This window comes from Crinia signifera, chromosome 3 (assembly GCF_055691185.1).
Source record: "Crinia signifera chromosome 3, ASM5569118v1, whole genome shotgun sequence".
Classification (NCBI taxonomy): domain Eukaryota; kingdom Metazoa; phylum Chordata; class Amphibia; order Anura; family Myobatrachidae; genus Crinia; species Crinia signifera.
In genome coordinates, this window is record NC_139219.1 from 38,812,804 (window position 1) to 38,833,698 (window position 20,895).

The 20,895-nt window shown below is 42.3% G+C and overlaps 1 protein-coding gene across 1 annotated transcript in view; it reads right to left on the reverse strand.

Moving 5' to 3' along the window:
- Positions 1–360: 360 nt before the first annotated feature.
- The window catches only part of UTP25 (UTP25 small subunit processome component), a 39,885-nt gene continuing 19,350 nt past the window's right edge, over positions 361–20,895 (reverse strand). The window contains exons 7-12 of the mRNA XM_083175665.1: positions 8,517–8,733; positions 8,154–8,356; positions 7,234–7,416; positions 6,926–7,038; positions 5,838–6,083; positions 361–709 (exon numbers count right to left, since the gene is read on the reverse strand). Of these exons, the coding sequence (XP_083031791.1) occupies positions 463–709; positions 5,838–6,083; positions 6,926–7,038; positions 7,234–7,416; positions 8,154–8,356; positions 8,517–8,733 (1,209 nt within the window). The 3' untranslated portion in view covers positions 361–462. The remainder of the gene's footprint in view (positions 710–5,837; positions 6,084–6,925; positions 7,039–7,233; positions 7,417–8,153; positions 8,357–8,516; positions 8,734–20,895) is intronic.

The window sequence follows — 20,895 nt, forward strand, 5'->3', positions numbered from 1 at the left end:
AAAAAAACCCTCATAGACTAACATGGGTGACAAAGTGTCATTTCTGAAGTGTCAGAAAAAAACTGGCAGTTGGAAGTTTAGATCGCTCCCAATTGGTCATTTTTTTATATTTCGCCCTTAAATTTGGCACGCAGCACCGGTTGACGATTCTACGCGTACATGCCAAATTTCAGCTCAGTATGCCCAGTCACTTTTGAGGTGCAGTCCCTCAAACACCATGCCCCCATCCGAAAAGTTCCCTATGGGAAAAATCCGTTCGTTCGATTCAGCCTTAATATAAGGGCACTACCGTGCACTTATAATTATAGTTATAAACTTTTTACTAACACCACACACAAATAAAAAAAAAAGACTGAAGCAGTGGTTGTTAAGACATATTATTATTATCGGTCACATAAAAAAAGTCGTTCTGTACAAAATATAGTTAAAGTTCTAATTAGACGATTTTCCATCTTATCGCAGTTAATTATTTTCCCCGGTAACGAAGAGATGCACATTTTTCTTAGACTGCAACATCTGAGCAGCCCGCTCGGCACCCACCACAGCAGCCAGTCTCTGAGCATCATACTTGGAGTACAGAACTGTGCAGGTCCACGTGGCCTCCTCCCCCCGATTCCACGCTTTCATCATGTTACACACCTCACTATAAAAAGAAGGATAAGTGGGCAGCTCATAGAATATAAGGTTCCGGATACCCTTCATGGTGTACCTAAAAGAAAAAAAAGTTTTCATATTAGTTTCTATTTCAGGGTTTCAGACTCATTTTATAGATACACAGCAATTAATGGTGACGCATTCGGCACAACATGGTTTCATTGCATAAGAAACCATATTGCATTGCGCTGACCGGTAATGAGCATATAAACTTTTTTTCGTGATTCTGTCCCAATAAAATAAATTTTACTTCTGAGTTTGTGAATTAATATCATTTGAAAAAACCTATTTAATGTATTAGATCAGTGGTTCTCAAATTCAACCCTCAGGTTTTTCCAACAGGTCATGTCTTGAGGATTTCTGTCTGTGTAATCAGGTGGGATAATTACTGAGCCAGCGAATTAGAGTATCACAACATTGCATGATTAAAGAAATCCATTTAACACGACCTGCTGGTAGTACCCGAGGACTGAAGTTGAGAACCTCTAAACTTCCCAATATAACTGGTGCTGTAAAGATGCTCCTGGTTAAATCTGTGGAGACAATCCAACGTTAATGTATTGTTTAACTACTACAATATATTAAAACCATTATAATGAATAAATGACAGTTCAACTGAAAATAAATGTGCAATTCAACATGCAAATATGCCTGGAGAGAGTCATTAGGACATACAGGAATCTAGGCAATGCATAAACATTTAAAAACAACTACAATACAGTGAATGTTCTCTCTTAGGCGGGGATCCAATTAGCGGTGATAACCCGTTCTTGCTTTTTCCCCCACTGTATTGAAGCTTGCTAATAATCTGCTTGCGTGCAATACTTAGGGTTTTTATTGCAGATTTCTCTTGCTGCTCTTAGCAGGTGAAAATTTGGGTAAAATTCCTATTTTTGGTAAAAATGTCAGGACTTTGTTCAGAATGCATTAGCCCCTTAATAAATTAAGAAGCATATTGGGGTGCTTTGAGTGGGGCATAGTTTTTTTTAGGCTTGCAGGTGGAATAATTGGTTGTTCTGGCAAGGCACTCAGCAGAAATAAAGTGAATTCAGCCAGGTATATCAATCAACGTTTCGAACTTTAATCAGTTCTTCATCAGGATATAACAAGACATAAAAAACAAACTTACATTTATACACCACACCAGATAATGGACACCTCGTAATGGACACCTCGTTCTCGCCTCCCATCACGGCGCCACCGGACACACAGCCACGCCTACGTCACTGGCGCACATACAATGCGTCAGCAGGCGCGTCCTGTATGGGCTGCCAGGGAAGCTGATGTTACCATAGCAACATGATGCATATACAGCCAAAGACATAAAAATACGGCAATGGTAACTTAAGTATGTATAAGAAGAAGATGTTGTTTAAGCATCGCTATGGTTACATAGTAAGTGAAAAAAATTACAAAAAGTGAGAGAAAAATACAAAAATACATCATAGAAAAATAGAGAAAATTGAGAAAACTTTAAAAACAGCGGTAAATGGACATATGGCTTAGCAAAAGATTAACATAACAATACATCCACTTGTATCTTAATTATAATTGAGGGAGCACCAACAAAGATAAGCTAAGAGAAAACTAAATGTCCCCAGTCGCAAAAAAGTGACAGGAGAACAGCAAAGAGATCAATAGCTGCATCGAGGCAAGTACACATGCTATCAAAATAGAGGATGCTAATGACGTGTCATATAATAAATAGAATTAATCAATGGTTACATAAACTTCACAAAAAGCAGTGCAAACCCCTGAACTCATTGAGGCCACGGGGAGCAATAGTATTGAGGCGTTGAATCCATTGTGCCTCGCAGTTAAGTAATTGTAGAGAGCGATTGCCTCTGCGAATGGAAGCCGGAATATGATCAATGATCATATATCGGAGTGCTGGCATAGTGTGGCGCGCCTCGAGAAAGTGCCTAGCCACCGGTTGGTCGCTGGCACCTTTCTCGAGTGCTAATTTTATGGAATAACGGTGAGAAGCCATGCGTTCTCTGAGGGTTCTGTCAGTTTTTCCAACATAGTACATGGAGCAAGCATATCATCAATAGCTTTTTCTGCCAAAGCTATTGATGATATGCTTAACAAGTTCCTTACCAGGGGTTATGACCGTCCTTTATTGCATGAAGCAAAAGCCAAAGCCATGTCCAAAACCAGACAATCACTATTGGTTTACCAACAGAGAAATGTTTCTGACAAAAAAAGACTTCCATGGGTGAACCACTACAATGTAGCAAGTTCTCGCATTAACAAAGTTACTAAAAGACTCTGGCCTTTAATACAGATGGACGACTCCCTTAAACTGTCCGATACCACCATTATGCCGTGTTACACCCGTGGCAGGAGTGTGCGCGACTATGTGGTGAAGTCGGATGTCGCTTTGCTGCAATCTTCTGGCAGTGAACAGTTTCTGGGTACACGTCCAGGCTGCTTTAGATGCCTGAATTGTGTCACCTGTAGATCTTTGATCACAGGTGACTCATTTTGTCACCCATCCAGTGGCAAACGGTATTTCATTAGGCATCGTTTGACTTGCACAACACGCTATATTGTGTATTTGATCTCTTGCCCTTGCTCCATGTACTATGTTGGAAAAACTGACAGAACCCTCAGAGAACGCATGGCTTCTCACCGTTATTCCATAAAATTAGCACTCGAGAAAGGTGCCAGCGACCAACCGGTGGCTAGGCACTTTCTCGAGGCGCGCCACACTATGCCAGCACTCCGATATATGATCATTGATCATATTCCGGCTTCCATTCGCAGAGGCAATCGCTCGCTACAATTACTTAAATGCGAGGCACAATGGATTCAACGCCTCAATACTATTGCTCCCCGTGGCCTCAACGAGTTCAGGGGTTTGCACTGCTTTTTGTGAAGTTTATGTAACCATTGATTAATTCTATTTATTATATGACACGTCATTAGCATCCTCTATTTTGATAGCATGTGTACTTGCCTCGATGCAGCTATTGATCTCTTTGCTGTTCTCCTGTCACTTTTTTGCGACGGGACATTTAGTTTTCTCTTAGCTTATCTTTGTTGGTGCTCCCTCAATTATAATTAAGATACAAGTGGATGTATTGTTATGTTAATCTTTTGCTAAGCCATATGCAGCCGACTTTGTCCATTTACCGCTGTTTTTAAAGTTTTCTCAATTTTCTCTATTTTTCTATGATGTATTTTTGTATTTTTCTCTCACTTTTTGTAATTTTTTTCACTTACTATGTAACCATAGCGATGCTTAAACAACATCTTCTTCTTATACATACTTAAGTTACCATTGCCGTATTTTTACGTCTTTGGCTGTATATGCATCATGTTGCTATGGTAACATCAGCTTCCCTGGCAGCCCATACGGGACGCGCCAGCTGACGTGCTGACGCATTGTATGTGCGCCAGTGACGTAGGCGTGGCTGTGTGTCCGGCGGCGCCGTGATGGGAGGCGAGAACGAGGTGTCCATTATCTGGTGTATAAATGTAAGTTTGTTTTTTATGTCTTGTTATATCCTGATGAAGAACTGATTAAAGTTCGAAACGTTGATTGATATACCTGGCTGAATTCACTTTATTTCTGCTGAGTGCCGCCGTCTGGACTGCTGTGTATACCCCGTGGGGTTTTTGGAAGGCACCGCAACAAGTATATTGCTTGTTAAGGTAGTGCTGCTCCACTTCTGGAATATATATATATATATATATATATATATATATATATATATAGGCTTTGATATCGGCACTCTCCCCTCCTGTGTATAATGATAAGAAGCCAGGTGCCCTCCGGGATATGCAGGTAGGTAGCAGGGTGTAGATGGCGGCACTCACGGCGAATGAAATAATTCAAGCAACACCGAATAGGAAGCTTAACGTTTCAATTCTCAACAGGAATTTTCATCAGAAGCAATGTGACAATAGAAAACAGAGATTTAAATACCTGATCCAGGGGGGAGTGCATCGCCGTCCGTCCCGAGCGTCCACTTCCGCCGGCGTCCACGTGTGATGCTGGTCGCAATCCAGTGATGTCACAGGCGTCTGCCGGTTGCTAGGAGACCATACACGCTACTAACCTGCGTGACGCTGCAGTACCAGCTCCCGCACGTAGTCTGTATCTCCTGGCTGGATCTGTCATTCATCACGTGGTACACAAGACGGCTGTTGGTTGCTGGGCAACGGTCAGCTGTGGGGATATTTATATTTATCCCCACAGCTGACCGTTGCCCAGCAACCAACAGCCGTCTTGTGTACCACGTGATGAATGACAGATCCAGCCAGGAGATACAGACTACGTGCGGGAGCTGGTACTGCAGCGTCACACAGATTAGTAGCGTGTATGGTCTCCTAGCAACCGGCAGACGCCTGTGACATCACTGGATTGCGACCAGCATCACACGTGGACGCCGGCGGAAGTGGACGCTCGGGACGGACGGCGATGCACTCCCCCCTGGATCAGGTATTTAAATCTCTGTTTTCTATTGTCACATTGCTTCTGATGAAAATTCCTGTTGAGAATTGAAACGTTAAGCTTCCTATTCGGTGTTGCTTGAATTATTTCATTCGCCGTGAGTGCCGCCATCCACACCCCGATTATATATATATATATATATATATATATATATATATATATATATATATATATATATATATATATAATGTGTGTCAAAGCTCCAATTATAAAACAAATTTACTTTGCAGTCTTGTCTACTGCATTAAAAAAAAATAACCTTCTCCTGTGAAACAATGGGCCAGATGTATCAAGCTTCAAAAAGTGATAAAATGGAAAGTGATAAAATGGAAAGTGATAAACCGACAGCCAATCAGCTCCTGCCTAACATGTTACAGGCTGGATTTGAAAAATAACAGGTAGGATCTGATTGGCTGGTTGTTTATCACTTGTCTGTTTATCACTTTTTGAAGCTTGATACACCTGGCCCCAAGTCTTCCTATTGTATTGTCAACTTGTAGGTCACAGCCTGTACCACGTATTTAAAATTGGCATTCATACGTTACTAAAGAGCAGTTCCCTTTCTTATATTAAATGTATTGGTTGTTACTGGGAATAAAGGTGATCTGCAGACCTTTAGTGGGATGGAGGAAGACCAATGCAGCTCCTGTGATGTATAGGGTTACCGATCACTACCCTAGGCACAAAATCAGATCTAACTCACCAGCCCCATCATACTCGCCTCTTATAGAAATGAAATCTCTCTGTCACTAGGAGGAATTGTCTTTCTCCTTTCAGGAAGAACTGACGTGCTCTAGAGATTCCCGGCTTGTCGGTGTATTCACAGATGTGTGTGAAGTTCAGCTCCTCTTTATTAAAGTAGTTTCGGAGCCGCACATAGTCAAAGTAGGAAGGTATATAGATCAGGGTGTGTGACATGATGGCGTCTCGGTATTGTGGCAGGATCTTGTCTGTAAAAAACTGGAATCTAAAGAAGCAGAGCAGATTATTTGCTTAGAACAGAAAGAGAAGTGTAATAACAGTATATACTGGATCAGTCTTTCCAATTTTACTCATGGAGAACTAACTTTACATTTAACATTACAAATTAGATCTATGCTGCAGTTAAGTCAACATAATAGTTTAAAAAAAAAATCTCACACAATCCAGATTTTTTCATAAACACAACTGTTATCTATAAGATGTGCACTGTTTTGTAAAGAACATTCATAACAAAAGCTCTGATCTGCATATTGGGACGGATTCAAACTGGTTAGCAAGGCTGCAATTTTTGTAGATGGACAAAACCATGCTGCACTGAAGGTGGGGTAGATGTAACATGCGCAGAGAGAGTTTTGGATGGGGTGTGTTGAAACTGAAATCTAAATTGCAGTGTAAAAATAAAGCAGCCAGTATTTACCCTGCACAGAAACAAAATAACTCAAATCTAACTCTCTCTGCATGTTACATCTGCCCCACCTGCAGTGCACATGGTTTTGCCCATTTTGAGAACAAATTTGTACTGCGATCAGATCTGAATAAGGGACTTTATGTAGCTCTATTCAGGAGACCGGCAGATTTCCGCGGAGGTTAGACACTGTACAAATGTATGCTATCTACTGTACATGAAATGGATGAGCCCTCAGTGTACCACATCCTATACCAGAACACACACCCTTTAGCTTTAAGCAATATGGTCATGTGATGTTCAATGTACTTAGACCGTACACTTAAAGTTCCATCATATTTTATTTATTTTAAATAAACTTTTCATTAAATGTATTTAATGAATTCATTAAATGCATTGCACTGTGCGGTTCTCAGTCTTACCTGGCATCTATCACAGAGAGCAAGCTGTCAGCCTCTAATCGCTGAAACACATGAGGGAGTTGCACCATAACTTGGGAGATGGAGCCGGTTATTGGCATGTTCCTCACTGCCACCTAAACAGGATAAATGTAATACGCATTGCCATTTAGTACCAATAATCTTGATCTTTGTTTCCAGAGATTAGTTTTAAAACTGAATTCAACAGCAAGAGAGATCCATGACGAATGTTTCACACTTTTAATTCGGTTATATCTGCCCTTGGACCTCGATCTTGTGCACAAGATTTAATCAGAGGTCATTGAACTTACCTGTCCACTGTAATTAAAGCAATGCTTATTAAATACAGAGTTGATCTGGGGCTCCTGCAAGGCACTGAAGAGCAGGGTTTGCCGATAGTACTTGGACCAGTTGCTGAGGCTCCACATACGGACACGGGAGAAATCCACGTCGTGAGACTCCGAGGGCTGCAGGTTGAGGTGAGCCATCAGGTGCTGAAACAAGATAAGTAGCATATGTTCTAGATTGAACCTCCAAAAACTCAACCCAAAATATTGGTGCAGATGTATTAAGCCTGGTGAAGAGATGAAATGGTGATAAAGTAGAAGGTGAAACGCACTAGCTGTGTTTGAAAAATGACAGAAGTTGATTGGCTGGTGCTTTATCACCTTCTACTTTACAGACTTTATCATGGTCCATTCACTCCCCTGCATGTTCGCGCAGGAGAGCGATTGTGTGCGACTGCGGCGATGGCGAATCGCGCCCATGGAAACACTCCGTGTTTCATGGGCGTTCCCATGGAAATTCGTCATAGACACGGGTGCGGGGGCAGGCAGTTAGAGTCAGCGAATGTCAGCTGCCCGCCCGCTTTGTGCACAGCACGCCCGCAGACCTAACACACTGAAGGTTTGTGAGCACTGTAGAAATCATTTGATGGTCAGCGACCATCGACTGATTTCCTCTACGCACGCAAGCTGCGAATTTATGTTTATGCACAACATCCATTTGCATGCCTGCGGGCGATCATTGCGTGTGAGGGGAGCGGGCGGCCGTGTTTGGTAAATATGGTCCGATTTTCACTTCATCTCTTCACCAGGCTTAATACATATGCCCCAATATTCCTAAGAAATACCCATTTACTTTCTCCTGGTCAGTCAACGGACTTCCTGAGGAGTTTAGGAACTAAAGAGCAAAGCAGAATGTTGATATTACCGCTACAGTAAGGACTTACCAGTACATGTTCCCAGTTCTGCATTAAATATATATCTGCTTGATCAATGATGAGGACTTCTATAGAGGAAAGGAAATCAAAGTCCCTCTTTTTCTCGCCCTCACTACCAATGATGGTACGCAGACCAAGCGGAGAAGCAATGATAATGTCCGAAGAGTAGAAAGGAGAGTAAAGTCTCATGATCTTCTGTAGAATGGACAAACCTGTTAACCAGAGACAGCAAGAATGGCACAGAGATTAGCACTAACACAGGTTTGTTCCCCACCAGGGTCCTATTGGTATTACCGCACATTAAAGTAGATAGAGGAGGGAAACTGGGCACAACTGTGAGCGGACGGCAGTTCTAAAACTTTTCATCCTCACCTATCCTGAAATGGTCATCAATATTCCCGGAAAACACGGCTTCGTAATCCTCTGGCCTTTTCAGGTTGGGGGGTTTGTCCTCGGGCTCAGAACCAAACTCGTCTTTAAACCTTTTCTTGTTGCTCACTTCAACTTTCCGACCAGTGACCTCCATGAGGCTGATCATAATTTGTACTACTCGCAAGGCAGATTCACGGAATGGAACAACAATAAGGACCTGTGGATATTACAGAGGAATTAACTACATAAAACATTTATATACTTTTCTGTCCTGCCGAGGGCCTGGAATGGAAGGTGGCGGCATTCTAAGGCTGCCCTTAATGCATCGAGTAGAGGTAAAAAGGGGATTTTTGGTTCTTACCTGTAAAATCCTTTTTTCAGAGGCCAAGGTGGATGCTGGGGTGTGGGTATTCCGGGCTGGAGGTCCGGGCACCAAGGAGTAGAAACTTCTTGTGGCTAGTGCAGCCCCAGGCTCCGCCCCCCTAATACCCCTTCCTGTCCTCAGAGACCAGTTTTTAACTTTAACAAGCCGAGGAACAGGTATAGGAGAGGGGAACCATTCAACTTTTTGAACATTCAATCAACAGAACACTAAAATGTGAACTATAACTAAGTAACTGCAAGATTTGGAGCGGTAGGGCGGGCGCCCAGCATCCACCTTGGCCTCTGAAAAAAGGATTTTACAGGTAAGAACCAAAAATCCCCTTTTTTCTTACGGCCAGTGGTGGATGCTGGGGTGTGGGACGTCCTAAAGCTGTGTCCCTAAGGGTGGGACCGCTCCCGAGCTGCACTGAGGGCACCCCTGCCAAAGGCCGCATCGGCCGAGGCGAAGGTGTCGAATCGATAGAATTTGATGAACGTGTGAGCCGAAGACCACGTGGCTGCCCTGCAGATGCTCTCCGCCGAGACCCCTGCCCTCAGAGCCCACGATGCCCCCACAGACCTGGTGGAATGCGCCCTTATCGAATGCGGTACTGGTCGCCCCGCCAACAAGTACGCTTGCCTTATGGTAGACCTTAGCCACCTAGCCAATGTGCATTTTGAAGCAGGCCAACCCAGCTTCCGGGCATCAAAGAGAACAAAGAGAGAATCAGACTTTCTTATCTGTTCTGTTCTGGTCACATAAATTTTTAGGGCTCGAACAACGTCCAAGGAAACCTCGTTATCCTGCAAATCTGTGGTTGTACTATAAACTGGCACTACTATTTTCTGATTTATATGAAATCGGGATACAACCTTTGGGAGGTAGTCCAGTCTAGTTCTGAGAACTGCTCTATCTTCATGAAAGATGAGCAATGGGGCCTTACAGGAGAGGGCCCCTAAATCTGATACTCTGCGCGCCGAGTTAATGGCTAGCAAGCCTTGAAAAAGCTGTTTGCGAAGCGTGCGCCGGCTAGCGGTGTCGCTCTCTGATCCTTACATTTACTAGGATGTATTTTGATTGATGTATTTTTATTTACAGGAAGCCCTATTAGATGCGCACTGAGAGATAGTGTGAGGACAACCTCACGCTTGTCACTGCACAGCGGCAGTTACCTCTGAGTCGCTAGGTACTAGCTCACGGAGGAAGTTTTGCAGGGAATTGTTTCCCACCCCTCTGACATTCACCACTTGTCTTTGGGGCAGTATATTACAATACTCTCATCACCCGTATTAAGGGTTTTGGAATAACTCCTCCATACAGCTTTAATATACTGTTATTCACACGTGAACCAACCTATATAGCGACTCTGTCATTTGAGGTCAATTGCGTTACCTGCTGTGACAGCTCAATATATGGTGTATATGTTATCTGTATATTGGTCATTATACCATTAGAACCGATCTTGCACCGGTTATACTATGTTAATGGTATGCAGGACCTAGTGTTTTTTATTCACTGTTAAAAACCATTAAAATTTTCTGTCTGCCAATAAACTGCTGACACCCAGTGTCGACTTTTCACCTACTGTGTCCATGAACACCTGATTATTAGACTACCTGACTACCCTAGTAACCTCACTCTGCAGAGATGAAATTTGATTCATCCCCATGAGCGATTACCACAATATTATTACCACCAGTCTCCATACTATTCCCGCTTTCGGGTAATTGAGAGATTGTAAAACTGTGTCTATATTCTGTTACTCCTAATAGGGGTTCTGAGTCTAATTACTATTGAGAGTTTACATCTCGGTCACTCCAAACTAGGCTTACTGGTGACAGGCGCCTACTTATTTAGCGCTATATAAGTATCACCAGCCTGATAATAAATATTTGTTTGGAAGTCGACACTCCTATAAGTAACTACCTGCCGTGTTTATATTTATCAGAACCACAAACTGTGGCACATAGTATTTCAGGCAGAATATCGCTTACCATATATCTGGACATAGGCTAACTACCTAGCTGCCATTCAATTACCGGATATATATTCACTATCTACTTGCCGCACGAGTATCGACACATAATGTCGACATTTCAGTTGATATATTCACCAGCCAATCTCTACATATGACTCCCGTTGTTGCGGGTAATTTAAGAGACCAAGCATTAATGTCTTGCTAGAACTTAGGAGATCAAACCTCTCTGGCTATTTTAGGTGACTATTTTACTGTAAATCATCACTGATAATACACACCGCAGGTGGCCACCCATAACTAGGCTTACTGGTGACAAGCGCATGTATATCTAGTGCGCAGAACAATCACCAGCCTATATATATTTGTTTGGGAAGGGACACATCTTAGGTGACGACATCTGTGCCGACACATGCCGATATTGAGGTATATAAGAGTCACCCCCTATGAGGCTTAACAGTGACAGGCGTCTATAGACCTAGTACACTGTGATTATTACTAGCCTACTTTTTGTTCAGGAGGAGACATCCTTTCAACCTATGACATCTGTGTCGACATACTTATTGTGGCGAATAGCAGCTCAGGCAGACTTTGATACACCATTATTTAATACCTGAAGTACTACTTGTCTTCCAACAAGTTATAAAAAGTTCTTTAGGATTCTAACTTTGTTTAGGATGACTTATCAATGCGCTTCTATCTAGGGATTGTGGCCAACTACCGTATGAGAAGGCACTTTACCACGCTATAAGGATAACACGGCCCCCTATTCCTGTATTTGAACTTTGGTATAGTTCTACTGTTTATGAGATCAGAGAGCCACCGTTTTTTAACACAGTGTGTATTTGTTGTATGTGTTTTTTTATATTTCGCTTTCTTAAATATAACTAATAAAAGTTACTTTTTATTCGTGTGAGTTCTAGTAGGTGCATCACACACGGACATACTTTCTCTTTACCATATATGTTCCAAACCTTTATGTCCAGTGGTAGCACACCTCCGACAACAACTGACATTTTTTCAGTCACTGTACATACTGGGGGTCCACCCTTCTGCCTCTCATAGATGAGGATCCTGTGCGAATAGCCCAAGCTTTGTGTGTTCCAATTTGTTGGTGAAGTTACTTCACTTTCCTCACTATTCAGCACGGATATTATGTTCATATGATTTTAATACTATAAACGTCTTGATTTGTTTTATTCTATCAACCCGTCTTCCCAACTGAGGCCCCGTCTATCGTGGACCTATATCCCAATTATGCTTAATCCAGAGACACCTATGAATGCTGTTCCCCAATTTAGCCTGAGCAATGAGCTGGATCTCAGACAAGCTACTTTCAGACAAAACCGAGAAACTATGTTAGAAAGAGATCTGTCCCACTTTAACACGCGACAAGAGGACTGGATGAATGACCTCCAACAGCTCAAAATGATCTTAATGAAACAAACTAAGACATTTTGGAACAAAATGACCTTTGAAAGCTACATAAAACAGAAAGTTACACCCAGAGGTCTGAGACCCAGGGTTTTTCCTTCATTTGAGTTGGCAACTCCAGCCCTCAAAAATGAATGGGAAAAAGCCCTGACAAACTGTTCCTTTGAACTTATCAATATCCTGGTCAAACATGATGAGACAGTCTTGAATCAGTATACCACCGATATAGCAACTCTCAGCAACAAATTAAAACCCTTTGAAGGCCTAGACAAATTCCAAAAGACTTTTTTAAAATTTAAAAGTGAGATTGACAATCTAGAAAAAGAGGTCATTAGCCGAAAAAAAGGGAAAATGCAGAGAGATGTCCATGACTTTCAACATGATCAGGTTTACAAATGGAATTATAATAGGAACAGACCCACATCCACCAACTCAGCCCAATATAGTAGCTCAGAACTTGAGTCTTCAGGCAATGAATCAGGACAGGATGGACCTACTCCCGGTACCTCACAGAGGAATTTTTTAGGGGCCAGTCCGGGTTTCATCAGAGAAACCCTTGGAAGAGACATGGCAGGACAAGGAGGGGGCAGAAGAAAAAAGCGAGAAGTGAGGGACTGGAGGGAAGATCACAGGGAACGGCGGAGATACCGCAAATAAAAGAGTCACTTAAAATTATAAATCTAACTACCCATATTCTCACACAACCACAATTAACAGTTTTACAAAAAGGCCTATCCTTTTCCCCATCAGAATCGTTTGACAGATTCTCGTATGAAAAAGATGTACATCTGTTTGCACGCAAACTATTACTCAAAAAGTTTTATTGCAAAAAGGATAGGGATGGAGAATTTGGAAACACAACATCCTCCCCTGGGGTACATGATCCCACCAACCTGGGACCAATTTTTAATTTGTGGTATACTGAGGAAGAGAGACAAGCTGTACTAGCATTAGAAGTACTCTATCATGAGAATGAGAGTGTTAACAGTGAGGAAGAAACATCAGGGGAGAATAGAATTTCTATTTCCCAACCCAAGAAAAAGTCAACTTTTTATCCGGATTTCTCTATATGTCCTGTAGTTAAAACATTTGTGGATGTTGTTAGTAAAGATCTGGACCAACTACAGAGGGACAAGGGCCAGTACAATTTCAAAAGTAACCTCAGCCGAGAGGAGCTGAAGGCCATACAGGAAATTAAAAACTGGAAGGATACCATTGTCAAACCCTCCGATAAAGGGGGGAACGTGGTACTCTGGTCTAGGGACCTGTATGTTAAAGAACTGGATAAACAACTCCAAGATGTTACCTGTTATAAAAGACTGACTTTTAACCCCACAGAGGACTTCCTCAGCTCATACTCCAGAATGCTAGATACAGCGTACAAAAATGGTGTTATTACTAAACAACAATATCAATTTCTTCTGGTCAAAACAGTACGCATCCCCACCTTGTACCTCCTCCCAAAGGTACATAAAAATGAGCACACCCCACCTGGAAGACCCATTGTCTCTGGCATAGGTGGTTTGACTGAAAAGGCGAGTGAATTTGTTGATTTTCACCTACGTCAATATGTAGTCACATTGCCCTCCTATGTCAGAGACACCATGGATGTTCTTAAAAAGATACAAGATGTGGTTCTGGATTCCAACGCTTGGCTCATAACGTGCGACGTGGAAAGCCTTTACACTAGTATCCCTCACCAACAAGGCATCCATGCAGCACGATACTTTCTCAGCATGGATAGAGAAAACGACCTACATGATATTATCATCTCTTTGTTACGATTCGTGCTGGAACGAAATTATTTCGTTTGCAATGAGGCCTTCTACCTCCAGGTACGGGGGACCGCTATGGGGAGTACATGTGCTCCCACATACGCGAACCTGTACCTGGGGTGGTGGGAACGGGAGGTGGTGTTCCAGGAGTCCCATGAACTATATACCAACCACATATTATTGTGGTTGAGATATATAGACGACCTACTCATTATCTGGGAAGGGGATGCGGATATGTTCGTCACCTTTATCAGTATTCTTAACACCAATAATTTTAATCTCCGCCTCACTTACGAAATGAGCCAAGAAGGGGTGAACTATCTGGATCTACGCCTGAACATAGAGGAAGATGGGACCATCTCCTCTGACATGTACAGGAAAAAGACAGCTACAAATTCTTTATTACACTTTGGAAGTGCGCACTTTCCTCCCGTAATCAAAGGGCTACCCAAAGGGGAGTTTTTACGAACCAAACGAAACTGTTCACAGGCCCACACTTTCACCAAACGAGCTGATGAGCTGAGTGGCCATCTCAAAGAGAGAGGCTACAGTAAAAGAGCCATTAAATCTGCATATAACACCACTAAAAGAGTGACAAGAGAATCATTATTGATACCCTCTAAGAAAAACACTCAACAAGACCAAAAAATCAGATTTATCGGTACCTATTGCCAAGAATGGCAAGACATACAGAAAATTCTAAATCAACATTTAGATATACTGAAAACAGATCCAGATCTTTCTTCCATTCTGGGCAACAGAATCGACATCAGCTGGCGCAGAAGTAAAAATCTGCGTGACATTTTAGTCCATAGTCACCTGGATAAAATGAAGGGATCAGATAAAATAAAAATTGGGTCACACAAATGTGGGACCTGTAAGGCCTGTATATACATGATCACCAAAGATTCTTATCGTGATAAATTCAATTCCACCTGGAAAATCAGAGACCAGATCACCTGCAACACAGCAGGGGTCGTCTATCATTTACAGTGCCCTTGCGATAAAATTTATATAGGCAAGACCATCAGACCCTTAAAAAAGCGAATAATGGAACATGTGAACAGTATCAAAAATGCCCCTAGAGACAAGGCAGCCATGAAAACTTTAACACCAGTGGCCCGCCATTTCCATCGATATCACCATCAAGACCCCTCAGGACTCAAGGCATTTGGTATGCTAAAAGTCAATCTTGGCATCAGGAGAGGTGACCTGGACAGTGAACTTCTTAGACAAGAAACTAGACTCATATTCTTGTTAAATGCCATGTTCCCTCATGGTCTAAACGAGGAGAACAAGTACACAGCGTACCTTTAACTTTACTCATTCTGATTTATTTTCCTCCATCAATCCCACCCTTACCCCTAAAACTTCAACTCACTGACAGTATTGTCATGTTTTTTCCATCGCCATCCCCTATATTAATAGAAAGTGGATATGAGAGCGCTAATACCATTATTATTATTATTATCCTCTACATCAGTTTGTTACATCAGGTTAATTTTTACACGTTTTGGTTTTTTCACTTTACTTGAGTGTTTTTTTCACATTCACCTTATTGTCATTTCCTATGACCTGACATCCCCAGTGGATCACGTTTATTGATCTCACGAGATCACTTATAACAGATGAATTATTCTTTTGTAGTTTGTCCATGTGTTCCCTGCACTCAGGGACACAACGCACTATAAATATATATAGAAATATTCTTCACTCATTTTTCTAAACGTACACATGACTTATCACTAATCAGTTATGATTAAAAACTATTCACCTCATACACCTTGATCATGATCACAATCCAATACTTCCCCTTTCAACACATTTTTAGTGTTTTTTTTTTTTTAACAACTTTTTTATTAAGTCAAAGCATCATTCATAACAAAATATTTTGTTGAGCATTCAGGCATTTGATACAGGTACAAAATGTTCAAGTACATGAGGTAGGGTTGAGTTACATTTTAGACATATATTGCCATGTTATTATCATATGTATACAGGATGTCTATCCTAACAAAAGAGGGGAATCTTTTATTCTAGGATTAGCGGAGGATCATTGAGTAACATTCTTTCCTCGTACCAGCGGGTATTCTGGAAACATTGGCAAAGGGTTTGTTTAGTTGACACGGGTAAGGTTTCCATATAACTGTTCCATGTGGCAAAAAACAGTTTGGTACGTGAATCTTTTTGGAGGGAAGCCTCCAACCAATCCATGTGAAAAATAAAAAACAATTTATCTTTAAACATTGCCAGGGCTGGAGGGGAGGTTTGGATCCATACTTGAAGGATCGTTTTGCGGGCTGCCGATGAGATTGCCAGCATTAGTTTTTTGATGGGTTTAGGGGCTCTAGTTTCCTCAGGTAGGATGCCAAAAATGGCCCATTCCGGGGTGAGTGGGGTGTAATTAACCAAGTGTTCGTTGGCATAGTCGCGGACCTCTGTCCAGAATTTCTTAACTAACGGGCAGGCCCATAAGCAGTGGTATAGGTCTGCTTGAGAGTTATTACATTTGGAGCATCTCGGAGAATCTAGGATTTGCATTTGGTATCCTCGTGAGGGAGAGATATATGATCTATGGAATATGTTTAGGTACATTTCCGAGAATTTGGCCATTAAGAATATCGTGATTGAGGTTTGTAGGGTTTTTAACAAAGTGTCTGTTGTTAGGGTGGGGAAGTGCTCTAGCCATTGATTAAGGCCTGTGCGTTGTGATGTGTAATCCATAGGCTTTCGGAGGAACTTGTAATAGGTAGAGATCGCTTTTTTAGGTAGAGGGGGGGCCAAGAGTACGTTGTCAAGGTCATTGTTCCAGTCTTTTTCCGGAATAAGTTTTGAGACCCTGTCTACGTATGATTGGGCTTGAATAAAATTTAAGTTGAGGGTGGTTATGATTGGGTAATCTCTCGAGGCTTCCATGAAAGTGAGTGGTTTATGAGTGTATGTGTCTATTAGTTGCCCTACTCTCCGAATTCCTGCATTTTTCCAGCTCGTGAAAAAGGGTGGGGCATTACCATCGTGGAATTGGGGATTTTGTATGAAAGGCAGATGTATGGAGTGATTAGGGCTTAATTTAAAAGTGTGGCGTAGGGTTAACCATAATTTGCGGACCGACATTAGGAGGGGATTAGTTTGTATTTCTGGAGGGATGTCTCTGTCTTCTAGATGTAGGAAGGCAGTTAGGGATATATGTGGTAAGAAATTTTGTTCTAGAGTGGTGTTGGCATAGGTATGGTTCATAAGTAACCAGTCTTTGAGGTATCTAAATACCGCCGCCTGGTTGTATACCGTTATATCTGGGAAATTAATACCGCCATTCCATTTAGGTTGAGTTAGTTTTATCATTCCAATCTTTGCCCTCCCCTTGTTCCAAATAAAAGTTCGGAACAGCTTTGTGATAGCGAGGGTATCGGATTTAGTAAGAAGAAGGGGCAAAACCTGAATTTGATATAGGATTTTAGGGAAGTATATCATTCGCAGGAGGTTCGCCCTTCCCAAGTAGGACAGCTGGAGGTGACTCATTCCACCCAGGTCTCTGGCGAGATTTTTAATAGTTTTGCTTATGTTATAGGTGTATAGGTTTTGTATGTTTTTGGGCAGGGTTATGCCTAAATAAGTCAGGCGGCCCTTAGCCCATCTCATGGGTAGCTGTTAGGCCCACTTGGGGCGCGTGAACCCCTGCTTTAAATATAAGATTTCTGACTTTTCCAAATTAATCTGGAAGCCGGATAACCGGCCTGAACTATGTAGTAGGTCTAAGAGTGGGCGTAAAGAAGTTTTGGGGTTTGCTATATAAATTAAGACATCGTCCGCGAACGCAGTTGTTTTAATTTCCATATTGCCTACATGTATACCTTGTAGGGTGGGCCAGGAGTCAATTAGTCTGAGGATGGGGTCTAGGGAGAGGTTAAATAGAATCGGGGAGAGGGGGCACCCCTGCCTAGTCCCCCTGTGCATCTGGATAGGTGTACTTTTAGTTCCGTTAATGAGTAGGGAAGTGCTAGGGGTGTCATAGAAAAATTTAACCAAGTTTATGAAATGGGGTCCAAAGGAGTAGGCTGACAGTGTTAGGAATAAAAAGGGCCATGAAACAGTGTCGAATGCTTTATGGGCATCTAAGCTCAGTAACATATGTGGGGCATTGGGGTGGAGATTGGAGGCAATTACCGAGGCGATAGCCGTACGGATACCTTTGACGGATTGTCGACCCGCGACAAATCCCATTTGGGTAGGTGAGATGATTTCCGAGAAGAAGGACTGTATCCTAGTTGCCATTATTTTAGATAGGAGTTTGAAATCTACGTTCAAGAGGGTGATGGGGCGGTATGAGTCCAGCTTCATGGGGTCACGTCCAGGTTTGGGGATTAAGGTCGTGTATGCCGCATTAAATGTGGGGTAAGAGGGTCGGGACTTGTGAATAGTCTGGAATAGTTCTAACAGTGCCGGGATGATATCCGGTTGCAGTATTTTGTAGTATTCCCCGGAAAGTCCGTCCGGCCCCGGGGATTTATTTGTTTGGAGGGACGAAATAGCTTGAGTCACCTCCTCAGCTGAGATGTCTTTATCAAGCATTTCTATTTGGGATTGGGTGAGGGATGGAAGTCTAGAGTCTCTTATCAATTGGTCCATTTGTGTATAATCTGGGGTGTCCGCCTTGTAAAGTGTAGTGTAAAAATCCTGGAACGCGTTAACTATGTCGTGTGTCTTTGTCAGAGGTGGGGAGTCACTGGTTCGTTTTATGGATGTGATGTGGCTTCTGCGGTGGAAGGGTTTAGTTAGATTGGCTAATAAACGCCCCGTGCGGTTCCCCCATCTATAATATCTGTTCTTTGTGTAGTCAAGGTGTCTTTGAGCTTGTGAAAGTAGGAAATCTTCGAGAAGGTGTTTCGCCTGCTGGTAAGCTATGTGATTGTCATCAGTGGGGTTGGAGATATAAGCGTTGAGACAAGAGTTCATATTGGTATGGAGGGAGTCGTATTGTGTTCTGGATGCTTTATTTCGTTTGGCTACATATGCTATTATGTGTCCCCTCATTACTGTTTTTGCGGCTTCCCAGAATAGTACTGGTGTGTCCCAATGTTCTATGTTGGTGTCTACATAATCCAACCAGTGGTGTTTTAGATATTGGCGAAAGTTTTCTGAGTGAAATAGATAAGAGGGAAATCTCCAAGATCTATGTAGCGTGTTAGTAGTGGATATGTTGAGGGATATATTTATGGGGGCGTGATCTGAGATTAGGATGTCTCCTATGTTGGCTGAGGTAACAGAAGAGATAAGGTGGTCCGCTATTAGAATGTAATCTATCCGTGAGAATGAATGATGGACTCCCGAGTGGAATGTGTATGATTTGTCCGTGGGATGGAATAGTCTCCATGCATCTGTCACATGTGTTTGGGTCAGGAATGTGTTGAATGCTGTCCAGATGTTGGAAGAAGTGGTTCGTGGGGGAGGTAGTTTGTCCAATATGGGGTCTTTGACTACATTGAAATCTCCTCCTATAATTAACGGGGAATTTGGTCGTTGTGCTAGTAGTTGGGATATTTGGCAGAGGAAATCTGGGGTCTGGGTGTTGGGGGCGTATATATTCAAGATGGTGTATGTCGAGTCTCCTATCCGGATATCTAATAGTAAGAATCTGCCTTCAGGGTCTAAAATTGAGTCAGTAATGGAATAAATCAATTTTTTTGAGAAAAGTATGGCCACTCCTCTTGATTTCGTGACATATGGGGCGGATATGCACTCTGCAATCCATGGGGCTCTCAGTGTTGAGTCCTCACCGGCCTTCCAGTGGGTCTCTTGTAGTAGGGTGATATCTGGGTCGTGGTGTTTTATGTGAGATATTATTCTTCTCCTTTTGATTGGGGAGTTTAGGCCGCACACATTCCAAGATAATACATTAATAGAGTGTGGGGGGGAAGAGTATGGTAAGGTAGTGGGGATGTGCGGTGTCATCCTACTCCAGCCCTGGCAAAGATATTAGAGCAGAAATTAAACATACAAGACGGTCCCACATCCCAGCGAGTGCGGGGCCGTGTCTTGATAAGTGGTAAACCCCATATCAAATAGGTTAAGCATGCCTGATGAAACAATATAATTCTGGTGTGAATTATAAAAAGAACATAACTTGAAAATAACATATGAAGCTTTGACAACATTTTCCGTATTTTCCAATCCAAACTTTCCCGGTGTGTTCTGATTGGGGTATCAGAACCGACCGGATGTGAACTATACAACAATAACAGTATACTTAACAGTAAGAAACTTATCATTAATCAGAATCTATCGTCTATCATAGGGGGAGACAATAAGAACATTAGTGTTGTGGGTAGGTTCAAGTGTTCACTAGTGGGCCAGGAGAACCCATTGATGGCATAAAGTGTGCTCTTGCAGCTTCAGGGTCATCGAATAATAAGGTGCGTCCATTGTCCGTCACCCGTAGTTTGGCCGGATATAGTAGGGCGAATCTCCTATGGGAGTCTACCAGAAATTTGCATATTGGGGAGAATGCCTTACGTTTTTGGGCTACTGCCACCGAGAAGTCTTGAAAGATAAGTACACGGATGCCATCAATTGTAAGTTGCTCCATTTTCTTGTAAGCACGTAAAATTGATTCCTTTGTTCTGAAATCAAGGTACCTTGCTATTACTGGTCTAGGGCGCGAGTTGGGATCTGATTTCTCAGGTCCGATTCTATGTGCTCGTTCTATCTGTGGGAGGTCAACTGCGTCCGATACATCTAGGGCTAGTAACACTTTGGAGGTGAGATAATCTGACAGCATATTTGGTTTAACACTTTCTGGGATACCTATGAATCGGAGGTTATTCCTCCGATTTC